At 37.2% G+C, this 17,951-nt stretch overlaps 1 protein-coding gene across 1 annotated transcript; it reads left to right on the forward strand.

Annotated features, from left to right (window-relative positions):
* Window positions 1–1,460: 1,460 nt before the first annotated feature.
* On the forward strand, window positions 1,461–17,444 carry slc71a2a (solute carrier family 71 member 2a). The gene is made up of 12 exons (XM_088070638.1): window positions 1,461–1,765; window positions 5,794–5,892; window positions 7,302–7,364; window positions 7,487–7,614; window positions 8,562–8,676; window positions 9,448–9,666; window positions 10,039–10,152; window positions 10,899–10,970; window positions 11,149–11,261; window positions 11,796–11,893; window positions 12,760–12,923; window positions 14,236–17,444. The coding sequence occupies exons 1-12, from the start codon at window positions 1,691–1,693 to the stop codon at window positions 14,506–14,508; spliced, it is 1,533 nt and encodes a 510-aa protein (XP_087926764.1). The 5' UTR covers window positions 1,461–1,690; the 3' UTR covers window positions 14,509–17,444.
* The last annotated feature ends 507 nt before the right edge of the window (window positions 17,445–17,951 follow it).

A 17,951-nucleotide genomic window follows, 5' to 3' on the forward strand; every position in this document is an offset into this window, starting at 1 on the left:
TGTTTGTACAAGACAAATAAAAAATTTATTTGGAAATCTATTTGTGCTTTGTTTTTTTTACCACGCGCTTTTATTTTGAGGGCATTCATTTCATTTCCGGTCTGGTACTAGTGTTGTTTACTGAGCCGACTAAAGGACGCAGCCAGACTCCGTCGTGTTTTTATGCAGTTATTTAACATTTTCTCCGTCATTATTTGTTTTTGTGATTACGAATAAACGCACCGTGTCCATGTCTTGTTTCTGCACCGTTCTTACCCGGGTTAGTCAGCTCTAGAACCGGTCCAAGTCTTTGAAAACCCGTAATGGATTCAAGTGGACCGCAAATCAAACTGCGACCGGAAAGACGGGAAGTAGATTAAATTGACTTTCAAAATTAATCTCAAATGTGATAATGTTAATGCAGGTCATCAGATAGGAGTAAAATTATCCAGGACCAGTAAAACCTCCAAACAGAGAATACAACCAAATCCCTTAATTTTGCACCACATATATGCAGATTTTTGTTTTGAAATTAATTAATTGATATATTGAATGTGTTTCAATAGATTATCTGCATGATTATGGATCTTTAAAGGCTAAGATAAAACCTTAAAATTGACCAAAAAATAATAAAAAATAAAAAGTGAAGATCTTAAAGGACTTAGGTTTTTTTTTATCAGTTAATTAAAAACATTAATTCAGGTTTTTTAAGTACAATTTAAGGGTTTCTTGCAACATTCTGGGAAGTAAAACAAAAGTTGCCACTGAAAACATTGTAAAACATTGTTTTGTACCATTATCAGAAACCAAAAATTGCTGGCTGTTAGTACTGTAAGTTGGCCTACATAGTTATACAGCTGAACTGAAATACAGACATGGCTTGTTTTTAGCTACGTTTATCGTAAAAATGTACAAATATAGCCTATAATATATATATCCTTCATGTGCAATTGGTGTATATATTGTTTGTACATATATTATATATGTTTTTTTTCTAGACTGTGAGCTGTTGGCACCTTGTAACTTTATGTTGCTTTTTTGCACATTGTTTTCTTATTTACCTGGCACCTTGTTTTTTTTGTATTTGTAATTATTTTTTACTATTATATTGTTCTTTTTATCCTGTTCCTCATAGCTGCTGTAACACTGAAAATTTCCCCACTGTGGGACTAATAAAGGATTATTTATCTTATAAGATTATATTTTTTGCAATACCATGAGTGGCTTCTCTATACACATATAAATGTCTATAAAGGTAACAAAAACATGACAGTTCAACAAATATTAAAATAAATAATTCTCACAATATTATATTCCGTGTTTTTTTTGTTTTGTTTTGTTTTGTTTTGTTTATATCCTCCTAAATCCTTCACACTGGACCTTTACAATACGCCAAAATACACGAGCTTTTAATATGAAAGACAGCTCAACCGAAACCGGAAATCGTGACGTGGTTCTGTCGAGTTTGACGGTTAGAGCGCGTGCACGCAGGCGCGAGCTGCGGACCGTTGGGCTGACCTGACGGCGGAGCTAACCGGAGACACCGTGGACGGTAACGGCCCCGAAACACGGCGTATTCAGGCGTTAACCCCCCCCGTTAGCTCGGTTTAGCCTCTTCGGGGCTACACAAGGAGGAATCCTGGAAGCACCCGGAGAACCGCGGATATCTACGCGGCAAGGATGCTTCGTGACCCGCGGCAGGTGTGAAGAGATGCCCGGGGAGCCGCCGGCGGGGACCGGCCGGGTGGTGCTCGTCAAGAAGATCATCATGAAGGACGGAGCTGCGGTGGGTGGACGACCCGCCATTTTATCCATATTTTATTATTATTCTACCAACCTGTGTCATTTTTTATTGTTTTTAAATTATTTAGGCCTAGGTTGCCATATTGTTGGTTATTTTTCTCCAAAAAATAAAAACAAAAAATTTAAATAAAAAAAAAAAAAAATCATGGATGACATAACCATATATTGAAACATATGACGTATTGATTATTTATAGTGCTTTAAAATGCATTTTTAAAATTTTTTACAACAAAAATAACCACAAATATGACATTTAAAGCCACTCAAATCAGCTACAATTTATCCCGCAGGTTGAATAAAAAAAAATAATTAAAAAATGTTAGAGAAAATAAAATGAATGAGTCACGAGCGCAGTGAAAATGGACCCGAACAGAGCAGCTCTGGTCCAAAATGGCTGTGTTGATGCTGTAATGGAGCCATCGGTGGCACAGCGGGTTTAATGTGGCCCACAGACAGCTCGGCTTAGTGTGTGGATGATTTGGTTACATAACAGCTCGGCCTGAAACACACCGAGGCCACACAGCCACACACTGCAGATCAGCACAGCCTCCATTTTAACATCCTCCATCACAAATAATCATTATTTCACAAAACCTGCTGCAGCAACAACGCTTTTTTACGCTCTCTTTTATAGATCACACATGATTTTTACATATAGAAATGTGTTATTATAGCAAATCAATCTTTTGCATCTAACCTGAGAAAAATGCATGTATTTATTCACAGGTTTTATCGTGAGATTTTACAAATTTTGCAAGCTGTTTGCAATTTTAACACGTTATATTTATTGAACAATGATGGATTATTGAAAAAATATTATGGACAGATTAATCAATAATACAGATAACTGTAGTTGCAGTACTACAAACTGTATAAACATCCATCCATCCTTTAAAAAGTCTTAAAAGGCATTGAATTCATTAATCCTAAAATAAGGTCTTAATTGGTATTAAAGATAATCTTTAGAAAGTCTTAAAAATGCTCAAACATTTTTAAGAAATTTTATTTATCATTTTTATGATGTTGCATTGTAAAATTTCAAAAATAATTGGTAATTTAATACATTTCTTTGTTAAAGTTGCCATAATGGGATGACATGATGATTGAGAAAAACAAAACAGGCCAGAAATGCCAGATATTTCCCACTTATGTTGGTAAAGTAAACAGATACTTTTATAATATTATAATATGTTTATTGTCTTCCATGTGCTCCACTCTGAAAAGAGTTATTTTTCTAACATTTGATGCAGATAATCGAACTTTTTCACTGGACAAAAACATAATAATTTAAAAAAATCATGTTTTTGTCATGATAAACATTTGGGCAAAATAAAATGTGTCATTGTTCAATTGTGGCTATTAGAAAAAAATCTGAGTGGGATTAAAAAGTCTTAAATTGAATTTACCTTAAGATGTAGGAACCCTGTATGAGTAAATTTTCAATATAATTTATTTAGATTTTGGAGAGTTGATCAAAAAAAAACCCAAACATTGTGTTAGCAGATTTCACCATGAGATTTTGGAAATTTTGTTTGCAATTTTCACACATTTTTATTGATTGAACAATAATCGATTAATTGAAAAACAAAGTACAAAAATAATCTATAATAAGTTTGGTTTCAGTCCTACAAACTTTACAAAGATAATCAAAGTCGATGAGAATTACATAATAAAAACATAAAGAGACCTAAAAGGAAACTTAAATATATATAATAAGTCTGCTTTCTTGAGTGAATATTCACTTCAGATTCACTGTGGCATCATAATGTTCTGCCAAAATACTTCTCTGTCCATTGTTCGACGTAGTGCTGGGCAATATACACGATACACACCGTTACCGTGATATGAGACCACGTAACGTCTGAGATTTTGGATATCGTCATATCATGATATGAAACAAGTCTTTTCCTGATTTTAAATTTTAATTTTAATTCTTGCGTCATTAAATCTTAACTTATTAAATCCACATTATTGATGATGATCAAAAATCTCGTTGTGTTAATATTTTGTCCCTAAAATATTGTCACAGTATCAATATCTACATATTTCGTCATATCGTGACGTTTGATTTTGTTGTCCAGTCCAGCATTTATGAAGCTTTTGAGGAGAATAATTTAAATATTGTGATATTATTTCAAGGCCAACCCTAATGCAACGTCATATTTTAGGAACTGAAGGGGAGACATTTAGTCCGATACTGAACTGGTGACACTATTTTTTAAATATTATTTGTTTGTGTAAAGCCTCCATGTTTTAGGAAAAGCAGCGTCTTTGTAGGGTGATTGATTTTGTGTTTTTAGGGCACATACTGATGCGCAGTGTTAGTGGTTAATGAGACCCATAACAGATATTCAGAAGTGATAAACTTTTACAATAAGAATGAAAATCTCTTCTGTCAAAATTTAGACTACAGCAAACTCCAACACTAAACTTTGTTCAAATGTCTCTTAGCAGATGTTTAATCAAAACATAACCTTTTAACTTTATATTCAGCAAGTTCCCAGCAACCGATTTCTATAAAGTCAAGTAAAATTTAAATAAAAAAATTAAATAAAATATCTCCCTGAGGTTTTACAAAGTGAAATTTCCTCCCATGCTGACACTATCTTTGCTTTTTTTAATTAATTAATTTTAATGGCAATCATTAAAATAAAATGTCAAAGCAGATAATCGTCAAAATGCCAAATATCCCCCAATAATCTGTCGACTCCTGCTTCTTTGCATTAACATTTGAAGCTTTGTCAGCTGTCATATGACACAGATGCTACAAACTGACGGGTTCATGCAGACACACAACCACAAGGTGGTAATTCTACTAAAATTTAAATTAGATTAGAAAAAAGTCTTATCAGCCATGTTTTAGGTATCAAATCTAAAAATAACGGAAATGTTCGGTCCATCAGTGATGTTGCACTAATATCGCAGAGACTCTCGCCTGCTGACATGAAGATTAATAACACACGAGAGCAGAAAACAATCACCCGTTATCGAAGTAATCTTAATAAGTGTTAGAAAAACCTGTTATTATTCCCGCTAAAGATAGAAACTGGTTCATATCCACACTTTGATCCTGCGTTTCTGTGTCAGTAGGCTGACAGTCACTTCGTGTGCGGTGCTCCACTTTAACACTCGCTCCGCACTATCGTCAAAAAGCTCGACTGTGTGAGAAAATACGTTCATCTGCACGTTTTTGTACGATAAATGTGTGTCTCTATGGTTAAAGCGATGTCCTTTTGCTTTAAGATGTTCTGAAATGTATTTAAAGGGGTTTTATAAAGCCTCAGAAGACTTGGGATGGCGATTGGTCATTTTTATTGATATTGATACATAATCGAAACTCCTTATCGATCCAAGTCTTTATAGATACCACTGTCGATACTTTTCTATAATTCGGTGGAAAGATGCAAAAATACATTTTTTAACAGAACTGGTTTTGTTTTTATTGCTTAACAAGTGACTTTTTCTGAACAGAACAAAAACTTTCCAGCCTTCATTATAACGTTAAACTAACAAAAGCAAAAATATATATTTTCTTCCATCTCTACTATCCATTTTATATTTCTGGGAAAACAAATTTCTCACCCAGACAACTGAATAATTCAAGTTTCTCGCCAAAAACCACACTTTCTTTTTCTTGCTGTTACATTTGAACACATCGTGATGACGATTTATTTACTTTTAGTCTAAAAGTCATTTTACTGAGCCGACCTTGAACACATCACAATGGCACCTTTTGCAGCCTCGTTTAATTCTCTAACCAGCTCCAATCTGCCGATTTTAACTCGGATTTCAACATTGGATTATTGTTTTTAACTGACGGGACTTGTTACGAAGTTTGGACGTGTCGAGATGTAATGTTGTGTTACAGGACCCACGGGACTCGATAAAACAGAGTTTCAACCCCCATCCCTCCAGAAGACATTCATTTGATAATTTGCGGAGTGTCCCTTTAATGGTGAATGGTGAAAGTGATTTTAATTGTGAATTTGTGTGTGTGTGTGTGTGTTTCAGCTGCAGCAGGGCATCGGCAGGCCCAGTGTGTATCACGCCGTGGTGGTGATCTTCCTGGAGTTCTTCGCCTGGGGATTACTCACCACGCCCATGCTCACCGTGAGTACCACTGTGGTGATGATGATGATGATGATGATGATGATGATGATGATGATGATGATGATGGGGACGCTGAGGTCAGATAATTGCGTTCATACAGAGCAGCGGCGGCGAGAGCAGCTCCCACGAGGAGCTGACGAAGTTTGAGTAAAGTTAATTTAAGTCCTTTTCTTTAGCTCAGAGCGCTCCGTCTGCAGTATTTTTCAACCTGGACCCTGTTTTCCCGTGTTTTTTGTGTCAGTTGACTAATAGAAACAACATTTTTTTTAAATGAGTCCAGTATTGAGCGAGAGCGAAGACGGCAGCACTGAAACAGGCTGCAATGTAACCACTCAGGGCTCAGCCTGAATTTACATCCACCAAAAGTGCTGGTTTTGCCACTGACAGGCTCAGATTATTATATTGAAGATTATATTTAGATGCCTTTTAATAGCATTTCTCACGCTGAAACCCGAGAAATTGCTTTGACATCCAATTTTTTTATTTTTTTTTATTATTTAAAAAAATCTGGAGAAGAGCGGCGTCTGTACTATTTTACTATACTATACACTATATTGATGCTGCATTTGTATATTTATCAATAATTTCTGTGTCTGTGTATATTAGTTTGTGCAAATTGACTCCTCTCAATAAAATACTTTAAACTGACTTTTTTCAAATACATGTGAAAAAACATAATGAGCAACCTGGCAAGAATATCCCATAAACTGCAAAAAATCAATAAAAGGCCACTATGAATGGATTATTATTATTATTAGATGTAATTAAAAAAAAAAAAAACGAGGGAAAATGACCAGAAAATGAATCATCTTCATTTTAAATTTAAAATTATGTCACAAAAAAAGCTTTCTTGAGGTCATTTTCTTTCTTCCCTTTTGAAAAAAAACCTTTTTTCTCATTTTCAGGGAATTTTCTTGTAACTTTTGTTGATCAGATATTTCCTGATATAACCATTTCTTTGTTTATAGAGATTTTTTTTTGCATTATGAACCCTGTATTATAGTATCTGGATCATCCAGGTATTACATTCTGTCTCGCTCAGTCGTCCAGGATTCGTGGCGCTGACGTCACGCAGGTAACTTTAGTCTGGAGCTGTAATTTGACATCAAGGGATCAGGATGTGCGACAGACGGTAGTTTCACAGTTTTAGTATGTGAGTGAAATATGAGCCATAACACCGTCACCGCAGACACCGCGGACAGGGTGCGTTCACGCCAAAAAGCTGTATCGAGGTGCTCTTCAAAGACATTTGGCTCGCTGTGCAAACGCAGTAAGAAAAGTACAGTTTCCTCCGGTGTAGTATTAGTATCTGTGAGGAAAGATTTCAAACACATTTACTTCTAATTAGTAAAAGATGTTTGTAAGATTTGTGCAGATTTTATAAATATTGACGTTGTCTCTCTTGATAGGTTCTACATGAAACGTTTCCTCAGCACACGTTCCTGATGAACGGACTCATTCAGGGCGTGAAGGTGAGAACTTCAACACTTCGGACATTTACACTTTTTAATCTCTTTAAGCTCATCTTCACGTATAGAGGAGAAATCGATGCTGAGTTTTTATTCTGTCACCGACTCTGCTTCTTTACGTTAAGGGCCTGCTGTCATTCATGTCCGCTCCTCTGATCGGCGCGCTGTCTGACGTGTGGGGCCGACGCACCTTCCTGTTGGTCACCGTCTTCTTCACCTGCGCCCCGATCCCCCTGATGAGGCTCAGCCCCTGGTACGACCCTCCGCTCTCTGCTCACACATTACCGCTAACAAAGAGATACGAGGACGCAAGTGAAGTCAGACGACTCACCTGGAGAACCAAACCACAGGATTACGCTACGTGATCAGAACCCAAAAACTTAACCCTTTGAAACCTGAGCAAATTGGTTTAGTTTCTGCCAAAAACATGGGAGAAGTCAAAAATCAAAAAAAGCAAGAAATAAGTTTAAAAAATAAATAAATAATGACCCTCCAAAAAAGTGCAGAAACATTCAAATATATGACAATTTTTTTGTAACATAAATTTAAAAAATATTCTCAAATAGATTATAAATATATTTAATGGGTATTTTTCACTAGTTTTTGATAATTTTCTAACAATTCTTACTCTGTTTTAAAACTAATTTTCAGGCCATTTTCATCACTTTTTCAGTAGAAATGACAAAGTATGTAAAAATATAAATACAAAATAGAAATGCAGTACTAGTAAAACAATTAACACCCATATGTAAATACTTAAAATATAAGTATGTAAAATATTTAAAAATATAAAATGTAAAGAAATACAGTAATAAAAAATTGCACTAATATGTGAATATTTAAAATAAGAAATATGCATAATGTGCTGAGTGTGTAAAAAATATAAAATTTAGCCTTATATTACAATGCAACGTATAAAACTAGTATGTAAGTTAACAATAAGTGTGTGATGCAGGTTATACGTTGGCTGAGGTGTAAAAGTAACTCTACCGATGAGGTTGTGCAGAGATTATTATGTGCTGATGGATCAAACACGAAAATTATATTCAAACACATAAATTCTGATCAATCTGTAGATTAGTGACGGCGTCTTCCAGCGGTGCAACCGTTTGAGTTTCCAGTTTTCACAGTAGTAAGTCCTCTTTTGTGATGAAGAAACTGTCCTGAAACCGAATTTTCTCCGTCTTCCTCGTCCTGCAGGTGGTACTTCGCCATGATCTCCATGTCTGGAGCTTTCTCCGTCACCTTCTCGGTCATCTTCGCTTACGTCGCTGATGTAACGGATGAGAGAGAGAGGAGTACCGCCTACGGTCTGGTGAGGACTCCTGTTTGATGTGCTGCCAAACTGAATATAAACCTCTTACAGGGAGTGTTCACCTCTTCTTTCCATTAGTGCTATTTAGTCGAGATTGTTTTGGTGTGAATTGCTGAGATATCAGTCGTGGATGTCTGCCCTCTTTACAATATAATCAAGGTTCCCGCAGATCCTTAAAAAGTCTTAAAAAGCACTGGATTAATTCATCTAAAAGTAAGGCCTTAATTGGTATTAACATGTCTTAAATAAATCTTTCAAAAGCCTTAAAGATGCATTGGAAATGGGATTTTATGATTAATTTTTTTACGTTGCACTGTTACATCAAAAAGTAATGCATAACATATTTTATTATCATTATTATTATTATTATTATTATTATTATTATTATTATTATTATTATTATATTTTAATTATATAAAATATGCCAAATTCTCCTGGCATAATTGTCTCTAAAAACAAGTCATGTTTTATGTTACAATAAATATTTTGGGAAAATTGTCCCTAATCAGTTGATCAATTTTGGTTCTTGTAAAATTAGTCTTAAATTTAAATTTAATTCCAAGTGGCATTAAAAAAGTCTGAACCCTGACAATGGAACGAGATGGCGCTCGCAACGCCAAGAAAATACATTAAAAAACTCAACAGGAATTTCTCCAGAATTCGTGACCCGGTTACTTAAAATAATCCTCCGACACAGAGAGGAATAATGAAGTACGGCCTTTCCTTTCTTTAAATGAGTCTTATTTGCGTCTCTCTGCTTTCGACTCCAAGGTGTCGGCCACTTTTGCAGCCAGCCTGGTAACGAGTCCGGCCATCGGGGCGTACCTGTCAGCCTGGTACGGAGACAACCTGGTGGTTCTGGTGGCCACGCTGATCGCTCTGGCCGACATCTGCTTCATCCTGCTGGCCGTGCCCGAGTCTCTGCCCGACAAGATGAGGCTCAACACCTGGGGGGCGCCCATCTCCTGGGAGCAGGCCGATCCTTTCGCTGTCAGTAAACAGAAATTTGTTATAACTATATTGAATAACGAACTCAGAGCAGGTTGATTATTTCTAAGGGGATTATTAATTTGTCCGCGTGTGTTTTCCGCCCGCAGCTAATCTTGCAAACTGCTGGTCCATTCAGCCTAATGTTTTGTATGCACGTGTGTGACTGCGCTCAATAATCTCCTGGGGTTACAGTGATTCACAATTGTTTTTTAACCAGACATGCTGCACTATGGGAAAACAATGGTGACATTATCAGGGCCTGATAATGAAGAAAAGTAAAGTAGTGGATATGAGTCAGGTGGATTTCACAGACTGTCATGATTTAAACTGAAGACTAACTGATGACCTGTTTATTTTCTGTCTCTCCTTCAGTCTCTGCGTAAGGTGGGTCAGGACCCGACGGTCTTACTGATCTGCATCACTGTGTTCCTGTCTTACCTGCCCGAGGCCGGACAGTACTCCAGCTTCTTCCTCTACCTGAGACAGGTGAGTCACACTGCGGCCCGATGCAGCCCTTTCCCCAAGAATACTACAATTACTGCTACTACTAACAACAATACTGCCTTTGTTATTACATCTGCCTTTAACCCTTTGACACCTGAATAGACATCAGATTCTTGTGTTACATTCAGACGCCTTTCACAAGCGTTTAAACCTTTGAAACCTAAGCAAATTAGTTTGATTTACTTTGAAAACATGTCTAAAAAGGTGATGAGCAAGAAAAAACTGACATGAAAATAAAACAAAAATTTATTTTAAAAAGACAAAAAAAGGAGAGTGACACAGATAGAAAAATATTTCTATTATTATATTTAATTATAATTCTATATGTATAATTATATATAATAATTATTAATAATTATAAGTTAATTACATTATTTATTTTTTGCACTTTCAACCCATTTCCTTCTCTTTTCCCCATTTTTTCTTTTTTTGCATACTAATTTCCAATTAATTTTGTTATAAGCTTTTTATTAATTACTTGCTAATTTTGAGTGATTTCCTGCTCATTGCCTTCCTGCCATGTTTTCGAAAGAGATCAAGCACATTTGCTCAGGTTTCAAAGGGTTAAAGGCACCGTGTGTAGAATGAAAACATGCTTGTGAGCTAAATCATCTTCACACGGTTGTTTCCGGTGGTTTTAAATGTTGGTCAGTGAAGGAGTTCCACAGGGATCCATGTTGGGCCCCTCTGCTAATAAAACTAAAGATCATGTCTGTGTGCCCCTCCAGGTCATAAATTTCTCTTCGACCACCATCGCTGTTTTTATTGGAGTGGTGGGCATCCTGTCCATCGTAGCACAGGTAACACACACACACACACACACACATGCACACACATGCACACATGCACACAGACACACTCCACAGAATATTTAAATGCTCGTCACTTCATGTGTCACAGATCTTCGGTAAAATCTTACATGTTTATCTGGTTTGGACAAAATTAAAAACCTGTCCCTCTGTCCTTGTCCTTCCTCAGACTCTCTTCCTCACCCTGCTGATGAGGACTCTGGGTAACAAAAACACTGTTCTGTTGGGTTTGGGCTTCCAGATCCTACAGCTGGCCTGGTACGGCTTTGGATCAGAGCCATGGTGAGATCTCTGTGTGTGTGTGTGTGTGTGTGTGTGTGTGTGTGTGTGTGTGTGTGTGTGTGTGTGTGTGTGTGTGTGTGTGTGTGTGTGTGTGTGTGTGTGTGTGTGTGTGTGTGTGTGTGTGTGTGTTTTCTCTTTTTGTGTTCATTTTGTTGGTGTAAAGCTGCTCTCAGACATGGAATAGTTACTGCTCTTTCTGATGCATTAGTAGGCGGGTTTTACAGATTCGCGCAAAATTTTTGGTGTTCTCAAAATGTCAATAAAACACAATCGCGAGATGACTGTGTTTCCACCGAGAGATGTTCTGCGACTTCTCCTCTGGCGATAATGTTCAACTCTCTGGTGGCTCCGGTTTGTGTTCAGCTGTGATGCAGATGTTCAGTTGAAGCATCTTTCGGCAGTAAACACTGTGATACACAATACAGACAGTAGTACATAGAGACCTGCAGGACATGTTCCCTTTTAACTTTGTGAGTGTGTGTGTGTGTGTGTGTGTGTGTGTGTGTGTGTGTGTGTGTGTGTGTGTGTTAACAGGATGATGTGGGCAGCCGGTGCCGTAGCAGCGATGTCCTCCATCACCTTCCCAGCTGTCTCTGCTCTGGTGTCACAGTCTGCTGATCCTGACAAACAAGGTGACAAAGATAAACTCCTCCTCTCGTCCTGTCTGTCCTCTGCTCTTCTGTCCTCTCCTTTCTCATCACTCCTCTCTCTCCTCTCTGTACTCTCTGATCTCTCTTTTATACCACTCTCATCTCCTTTCTCTCCACCTTTCCTTTCCCTTCCTCCCCTTCCTTTCATGTCCTTTCCTGTCCTTTCCTTTCCTTGCCTCTCCTTTCCTCTCCTCCCCTCTCCTCTCCTCTCCTCTCCTCTCCTTTTTTCTCCTCTCTTCTCCTCTCCTCTCCTTTCTTCTCCTCTTTCCTCTCCCCTCTCCTTTCTTCTCCCCTCTTCTCCCCTCCTCTCCTCTCCTCTCCTTTCTTCTCCTCTCTTCTCCTCTCCTCTCTTCTCCTCTCTCCTCTCCTCTCCTCTCTCCTCTCTCCTCTCTCTTCTCCTCTGCTCTCCTCTCCCCTCTCCTTTCTTCTCCTCTCCTGTCCTCTCCTCTCCTCTCCTCTCCTCTCCTGTCCTGTCCTCTCCTCTCTCCTCTCTCCTCTCTCCTCTCCTCTCCTTTCTTCTCCTCTCCTGTCCTCTCCTCTCCTCTCCTCTCCTCTCCTCTCCTCTGCTCTCCTCTCCCCTCTCCTTTCTTCTCCTCTCCTCTCCTCTCCTCTCCTCTCCTCTCCTCTTTTAATGTGTTGATCAATGATGTAACTAGTGCCTGATACATTTTACATAATAAAGGAGGCAGAAAGTCACGGTCTCGTCTCCTCCTCGGATCAATAGGTCGGTGTGTTATTATGGATCTTTCAGAGGAGGTTATGTTACTGAACCAGTGAAATAAATCCTCTGCCAGCTAAATCTGTGTGTCAGCAGCAGCGCGTCTTTAATAACGTGACCTCCGCTGCAGGTGTGGTCCAGGGGATGATCACAGGGATCAGAGGTCTGTGTAACGGTCTGGGTCCAGCTCTGTACGGATTCATCTTCTTCCTCTTCAACGTGGAGCTCAACACCATGGACCCGATCCAGGGAGAGTTCAACATCGACCCCCTGCCGCTGCACAGCCCCACTGAGGTGCAGCGCACAGTCACATACACACACACCTCTGCAGGCTTTTAAATCTCCCACGAGCTTCCCTGCTCAAAGAGACACAGGGTTCCTTAAAAAGTCTTGAAAGGCATTGAATCCATAAATCTAAAAATAAGGCCTTTATTCGCATTTAACTGACTTAAATCAATCTTTCAGAGGTCTTTAAACTGCTTTTTTTCTGACATTGCTTTCGAAAAGCTCAAAATAATGGCTAACTTTTAAATAATAATTAATTTACCAAAGACTTCTTGCATTAATATTACTAATATTTGAAAAATAAAATAAAATTCCCCCTAACCTTAACTGATTAATGTCAGTGCGTGTTTTTTCCTACAGTACTGGCTTCTGTAAAATTCTGTAAAATGTCATTCCAAGTAGCATTAAAAAAGTCCTAAAAGGTCTTAAATCCCAAATGTCTTAAGCTGTAGGAACCCTGGAGACAGCTCACCCTTCAATCAAAAACACATTTTTCCTCTTACCGCTTTGGCTGTTGATTCTTTTAGATTGTTTTGGTTTGAGTTGCAGTGTTGAAGATATCGGCTGTAGAGATGTCCAACTTCTCTCCAAATTAATGGAACGAGATGGGACTCGGTTTGTGGTGCTCAAAGCGCCAAAAGAAAAAAAATATATGAAAAATTCAACTGCAATATTACAAAAATCATGACCCGGTTACTCAAAATAATTAGTTCAAACCTTTATTAAGACTGGAAATCTGTTGATGGAGATCCTCATTTTTAATGATGCAGAGCGTGAACGGAGACGTTCAAAACAATCAACAAGCAAACTAATAAAAGTTTAAATATTGCTGCAATATTTTAAGGCTATATCACAATACACAATATATATTGCAATATTTTAAAATGTCCTTTAAACTAATATTTACTGCTAAAATTAAAAAAAGATATTGAATGAACTGCAGTTAGAGTAAAGTAAAATAAAGTAGCCATTGTCATAAAGTCTTCAAGGTTTAAGGTCAAGTTTATTCTTGGCCTTTTTGTGTTTATTTTTAATTATTTTCAGGCACTTTTCTTGCAACTTTCTGCTAATTTCTTGCTGTATTTGGGCCATTTCTTGGTTGTTGCCCTATTCCTGTGTTTTTTAAAGATATCAAGCCACTTTGCTCAGGTATCAAAGGGTTAAAGGGTAACTGCATCAGATAATAAAGACTTTATACTGTGAACCTGTTACACTTTCTGAAATTTAGATTCAACTAAAGTTTCACACCATTACAGCCCTGTTGCAGATGAGATTTGAGAAAATGAAAGTAAAAAATATCTCTGTCCTCTCCGTCCTTCAGCGAGGCCTCATCCCCGGCCCGCCCTTCCTGTTGGGGGCGTGCACCGTGGTCGTCGCCTTCCTCGTGGCTCTCTTCATCCCTGAGAAGCCCTCCTGCTCCTCCTCTCCCTCCCAGCTGTCCCTCAGCGACAAGCCCCACCTGGACAGCAAAGAGTCCATGTCCTCGCTGGCCGGCGTCCACATCAACACGCCGCTCCCGGGCAGCGACGAGGAGAACCCTCCCGCCGCCAGCGACGAGGACTTTGAGCCGCTGCTTCAGGACAGTATCGTTTGATGGACAGGCGGAGGGCTGACACCCAGGTGTGATTGACATTTTCTTTGCCGCAGGGTGAGACTAAGTGTACTTTTATTGATCGTGATTGACAGCGAGACGCTCCGGTAGGATCGTTGCCAGCAGGCGGAGGCAGTAACATCTCGTCAGTGACCAATAAGGACGTTTCTTTCACAAGGCGGCGGAGCAAAGAGCTGCAATTCACCAGAAGATTACCGTTTAACTGACGGATAAACGGTGAGGCCGACGGGGACATCGTTTAACAAAGGGAAACCATCGTTTGATTGACAAGACGAGTGACCAACTGCGTTTCTTGTGGAACGGCCAGTTTCGGGATACGCCCACATAAAATCACCCGACAGGAGAGTGAAGTATTTTTGCGGTTTTATTGGAATCGTTCATCTTTAAGCTTGAAGTTGTTGATTGTTTTTGTGATAAACAAAAAAAAAGGTGTTTTTACCTTCAGCTGTATCATTTTGAAGCCGTATTTTGATGCTGTGATTTTTTCTTATTTGGTTATTGTACAAAACAAACACGTCTGCAGCGTATTTACAGCAGCCAAAACATCCGTGTTGATTTATATTTTTTCTTTTTGGGGGTTAAGGGGTTTTTATTCTTTTTAAGTGTACAGTATCTTACCTGCTACGAGCTAACGGTCGCTAACAAGGCACGAATGTGACGAGCTGAGAGAAGAGTCAGACACCTGAAACTCAACATGACAAAATATTTTATTTTAACGGCCAAGTTTCCTCTTTAATTTCTCTAAATTAATTTCTTAATAGAAATGACAGAACACCTCACCGGGTATCTCGTTACTTGTAATTTCACCGGTTATTGTCCCCGTTTGTCACTCTACCTCAGATGTTTTTAAATCACGTTTAACCTGGATTTGTTCGTCCTCTATCACCTCAGTATTATTTTTTATATCAGAGTCACTTTATGAATGCTGCTGGCTGCTGGAAGCAGAAAACCTCACAGCTGCAACTCAAAGCAGTCCGACCGCCAACGGTGGTGGAACCATATCGTTTATGGTTACAGCCTTACTCTCATTTTTATTTTTAATTTTCAGCTAAAATTGATTCTGCAGCCCAAAATGTCCCCCATAAAAGTAAGAAAAACACTCATAATAAAAGGCCTTAATTGGTATTAAAATGTCTTAAATCAGTCTTTTAAAAGACTTAAAAATGCTCCGACATGGGCGTATTTTATGAGTCATTTTTTCTGTTGTTGCATTATAAAATCTTAAATAGTAAGAAAAAAAAAAGAATAATTTAGCTAATCCTTCCTTTTAAACTCTTTAAACAAACCAAAATTGCCAGAAAATACGTGCAAACATGTGGCAGATATGCCAGTTATAACATTTCAATTAACATTTGGGGAAAATTGTCTTAACTTAAAAAAAAAAAAGAAAAAATGGCTCTTTTTCTCAGTTGTTGTAAAATTACTCTGAAATTTAATTGTAGCTGACATTAAAAACAAACTTTAATGAATATTAATTCAATCTTGCCTTAACCCTTTGAAACCTGGGTCGACATCCCTTTTCTTGCATTGCATTCAGTCTGGGTGTATTTAGAAAATTATTTTTTAAAAGGCTAAAAATCCAGGGAACTATATTTCTAATGATCATCATAATATTTTTAAAAATTGTACAACACAATTATTTTAATTTTAAGCAATTCAGTTGTTTATGTTTGTTTTGTTTTTATTTTAATTATTTTTTGTTTGTTTGTTTTGGGTCCCCCCCCCCCCCTTTTTTTTAATGTTTTTTTTTGTTTTTTTTTTTTTAATAATTAATTGCTCATTTATGGGCTATTTTCTCATGTTTTTGACAGGTGCTTCAACCCTATTCAATTTTAGTTTTTACTTCAGCTGTGAGATCAGATGGTCTAATTTGTGTTGACAATATATAAGAGTTCATCATGATTTTAAAAACACCTGGAGGTCGGCTGGTTTCTTTATTTTTATTTTTTTTTCGATGTTGCAGATTTGAGGTTTTCCCTGCCAGCAGCGATAATCTGTGAATGATCTTATACTTGAAGCATCAGACAGAGGTTTAAGCAGAGCTTTAGAGGAGCAGAGTTTAGCAGTCTATAACTAGAGCAGAGTGTACATAATTATTTGCTGTATGAGCTTAAAGTGTAAATGTACATGTGAATGATATTCTGGTTTGTATATAAGTGAAGTGAAGTCAGCTCAGACGCACTGACACGGTCTGGGTTTGGGGTTCAATTCCTTCTGTGCAGCTAATATATGTTTATATAAGACCAACAGTCATTCTTTTTGTTTTTTAATGTTCAGATTAGACTTTGAAACAAATCATTTCCCTTTTTCTTTTGTTCTTCTCACAGAAATGAGTTCACATGCACTCTAATGATCCGTTTTATGTCATATTTTGTCATATTTAGGACACGATGATGAAACAAAGAGAAACTGGTTATTTGTATCTTTTTTAAATTTTATAATTAAATGTAAAAAAAATGAAAGGTGCTAGATCAGATCTTGAACAAATTTAAACAGATCTGCGTTTCGATTATTATCTGTTTTAGCTCCCTTGTTAATTAAAGACTAAATCACGTTTTTTTCTGACATTATCTGTTTTCGATAGATAAGATTTTTCTTTTTTGCACAAGTTTGTCTTTAATATTCCAGATCACTGGATTTAAATTTTTTTGTGTGACCAAAAACACCAAAACGGAGATAATACGTTGGATATTTTCAGACATTAGGGTGCATGTGAAGGACAACAGCAGCCGCTCAGTTAGTCCATCAGCAGTGAAACTGACTCGACGGTGTAAATATTGTACATGGATTGGATGTTTGTACATGTGAAGAAATGAAATGTACATTGATTTACTGTAAATACACTTTGTCTGTTGTCTTGTCTGGAAATGTACCAGCCAGTTGTTGGTTATTGGAAATTAAAACAGAATAACACTTGGCATCTGTGTTTTTTTTGTAATTCCAGCTCTTGTTCTCCTCTTTAATCTATTTAATCTCATTCGAAAACAGTGGCTATATCTTTATTTTATTGTATTTATTTTCATTTTCTTTGCATAGGACTTGAGGCTGTCACTGTGGAAAAGTAACATTTGTTGTGCATTTGTGTAACTGTAACTTTTAATTTAATTTGATTTAATTAATTTTGTGCAACATTTATCTCATAGGACTTGATTTTTACAATCCCTTAGAATAATCAGCATTATTCTAAGGGATATTTAATCAATAATCTATTTAAATCAGTTTATTATTATTATTTATTTTGTATAACTTACTTTTAACATAATTTAATTTAATTTATGTAAAAGGTATACTTTAATTTAATGAGACCTTATTCTATTTAATCATAATCGAATTTAAGATAAATAAATAAGTTTGAATGTCCTTTTTGCTTTTGTTTTAACATGTTGCTTTTTTACTGTGAATGACTGAGCTGCATATCTTTTATT

Source organism: Plectropomus leopardus, chromosome 20 (assembly GCF_026936395.1).
Source record: "Plectropomus leopardus strain MGB_pleo_1.0 chromosome 20, ASM2693639v1, whole genome shotgun sequence".
Taxonomy (NCBI): domain Eukaryota; kingdom Metazoa; phylum Chordata; class Actinopteri; order Perciformes; family Serranidae; genus Plectropomus; species Plectropomus leopardus.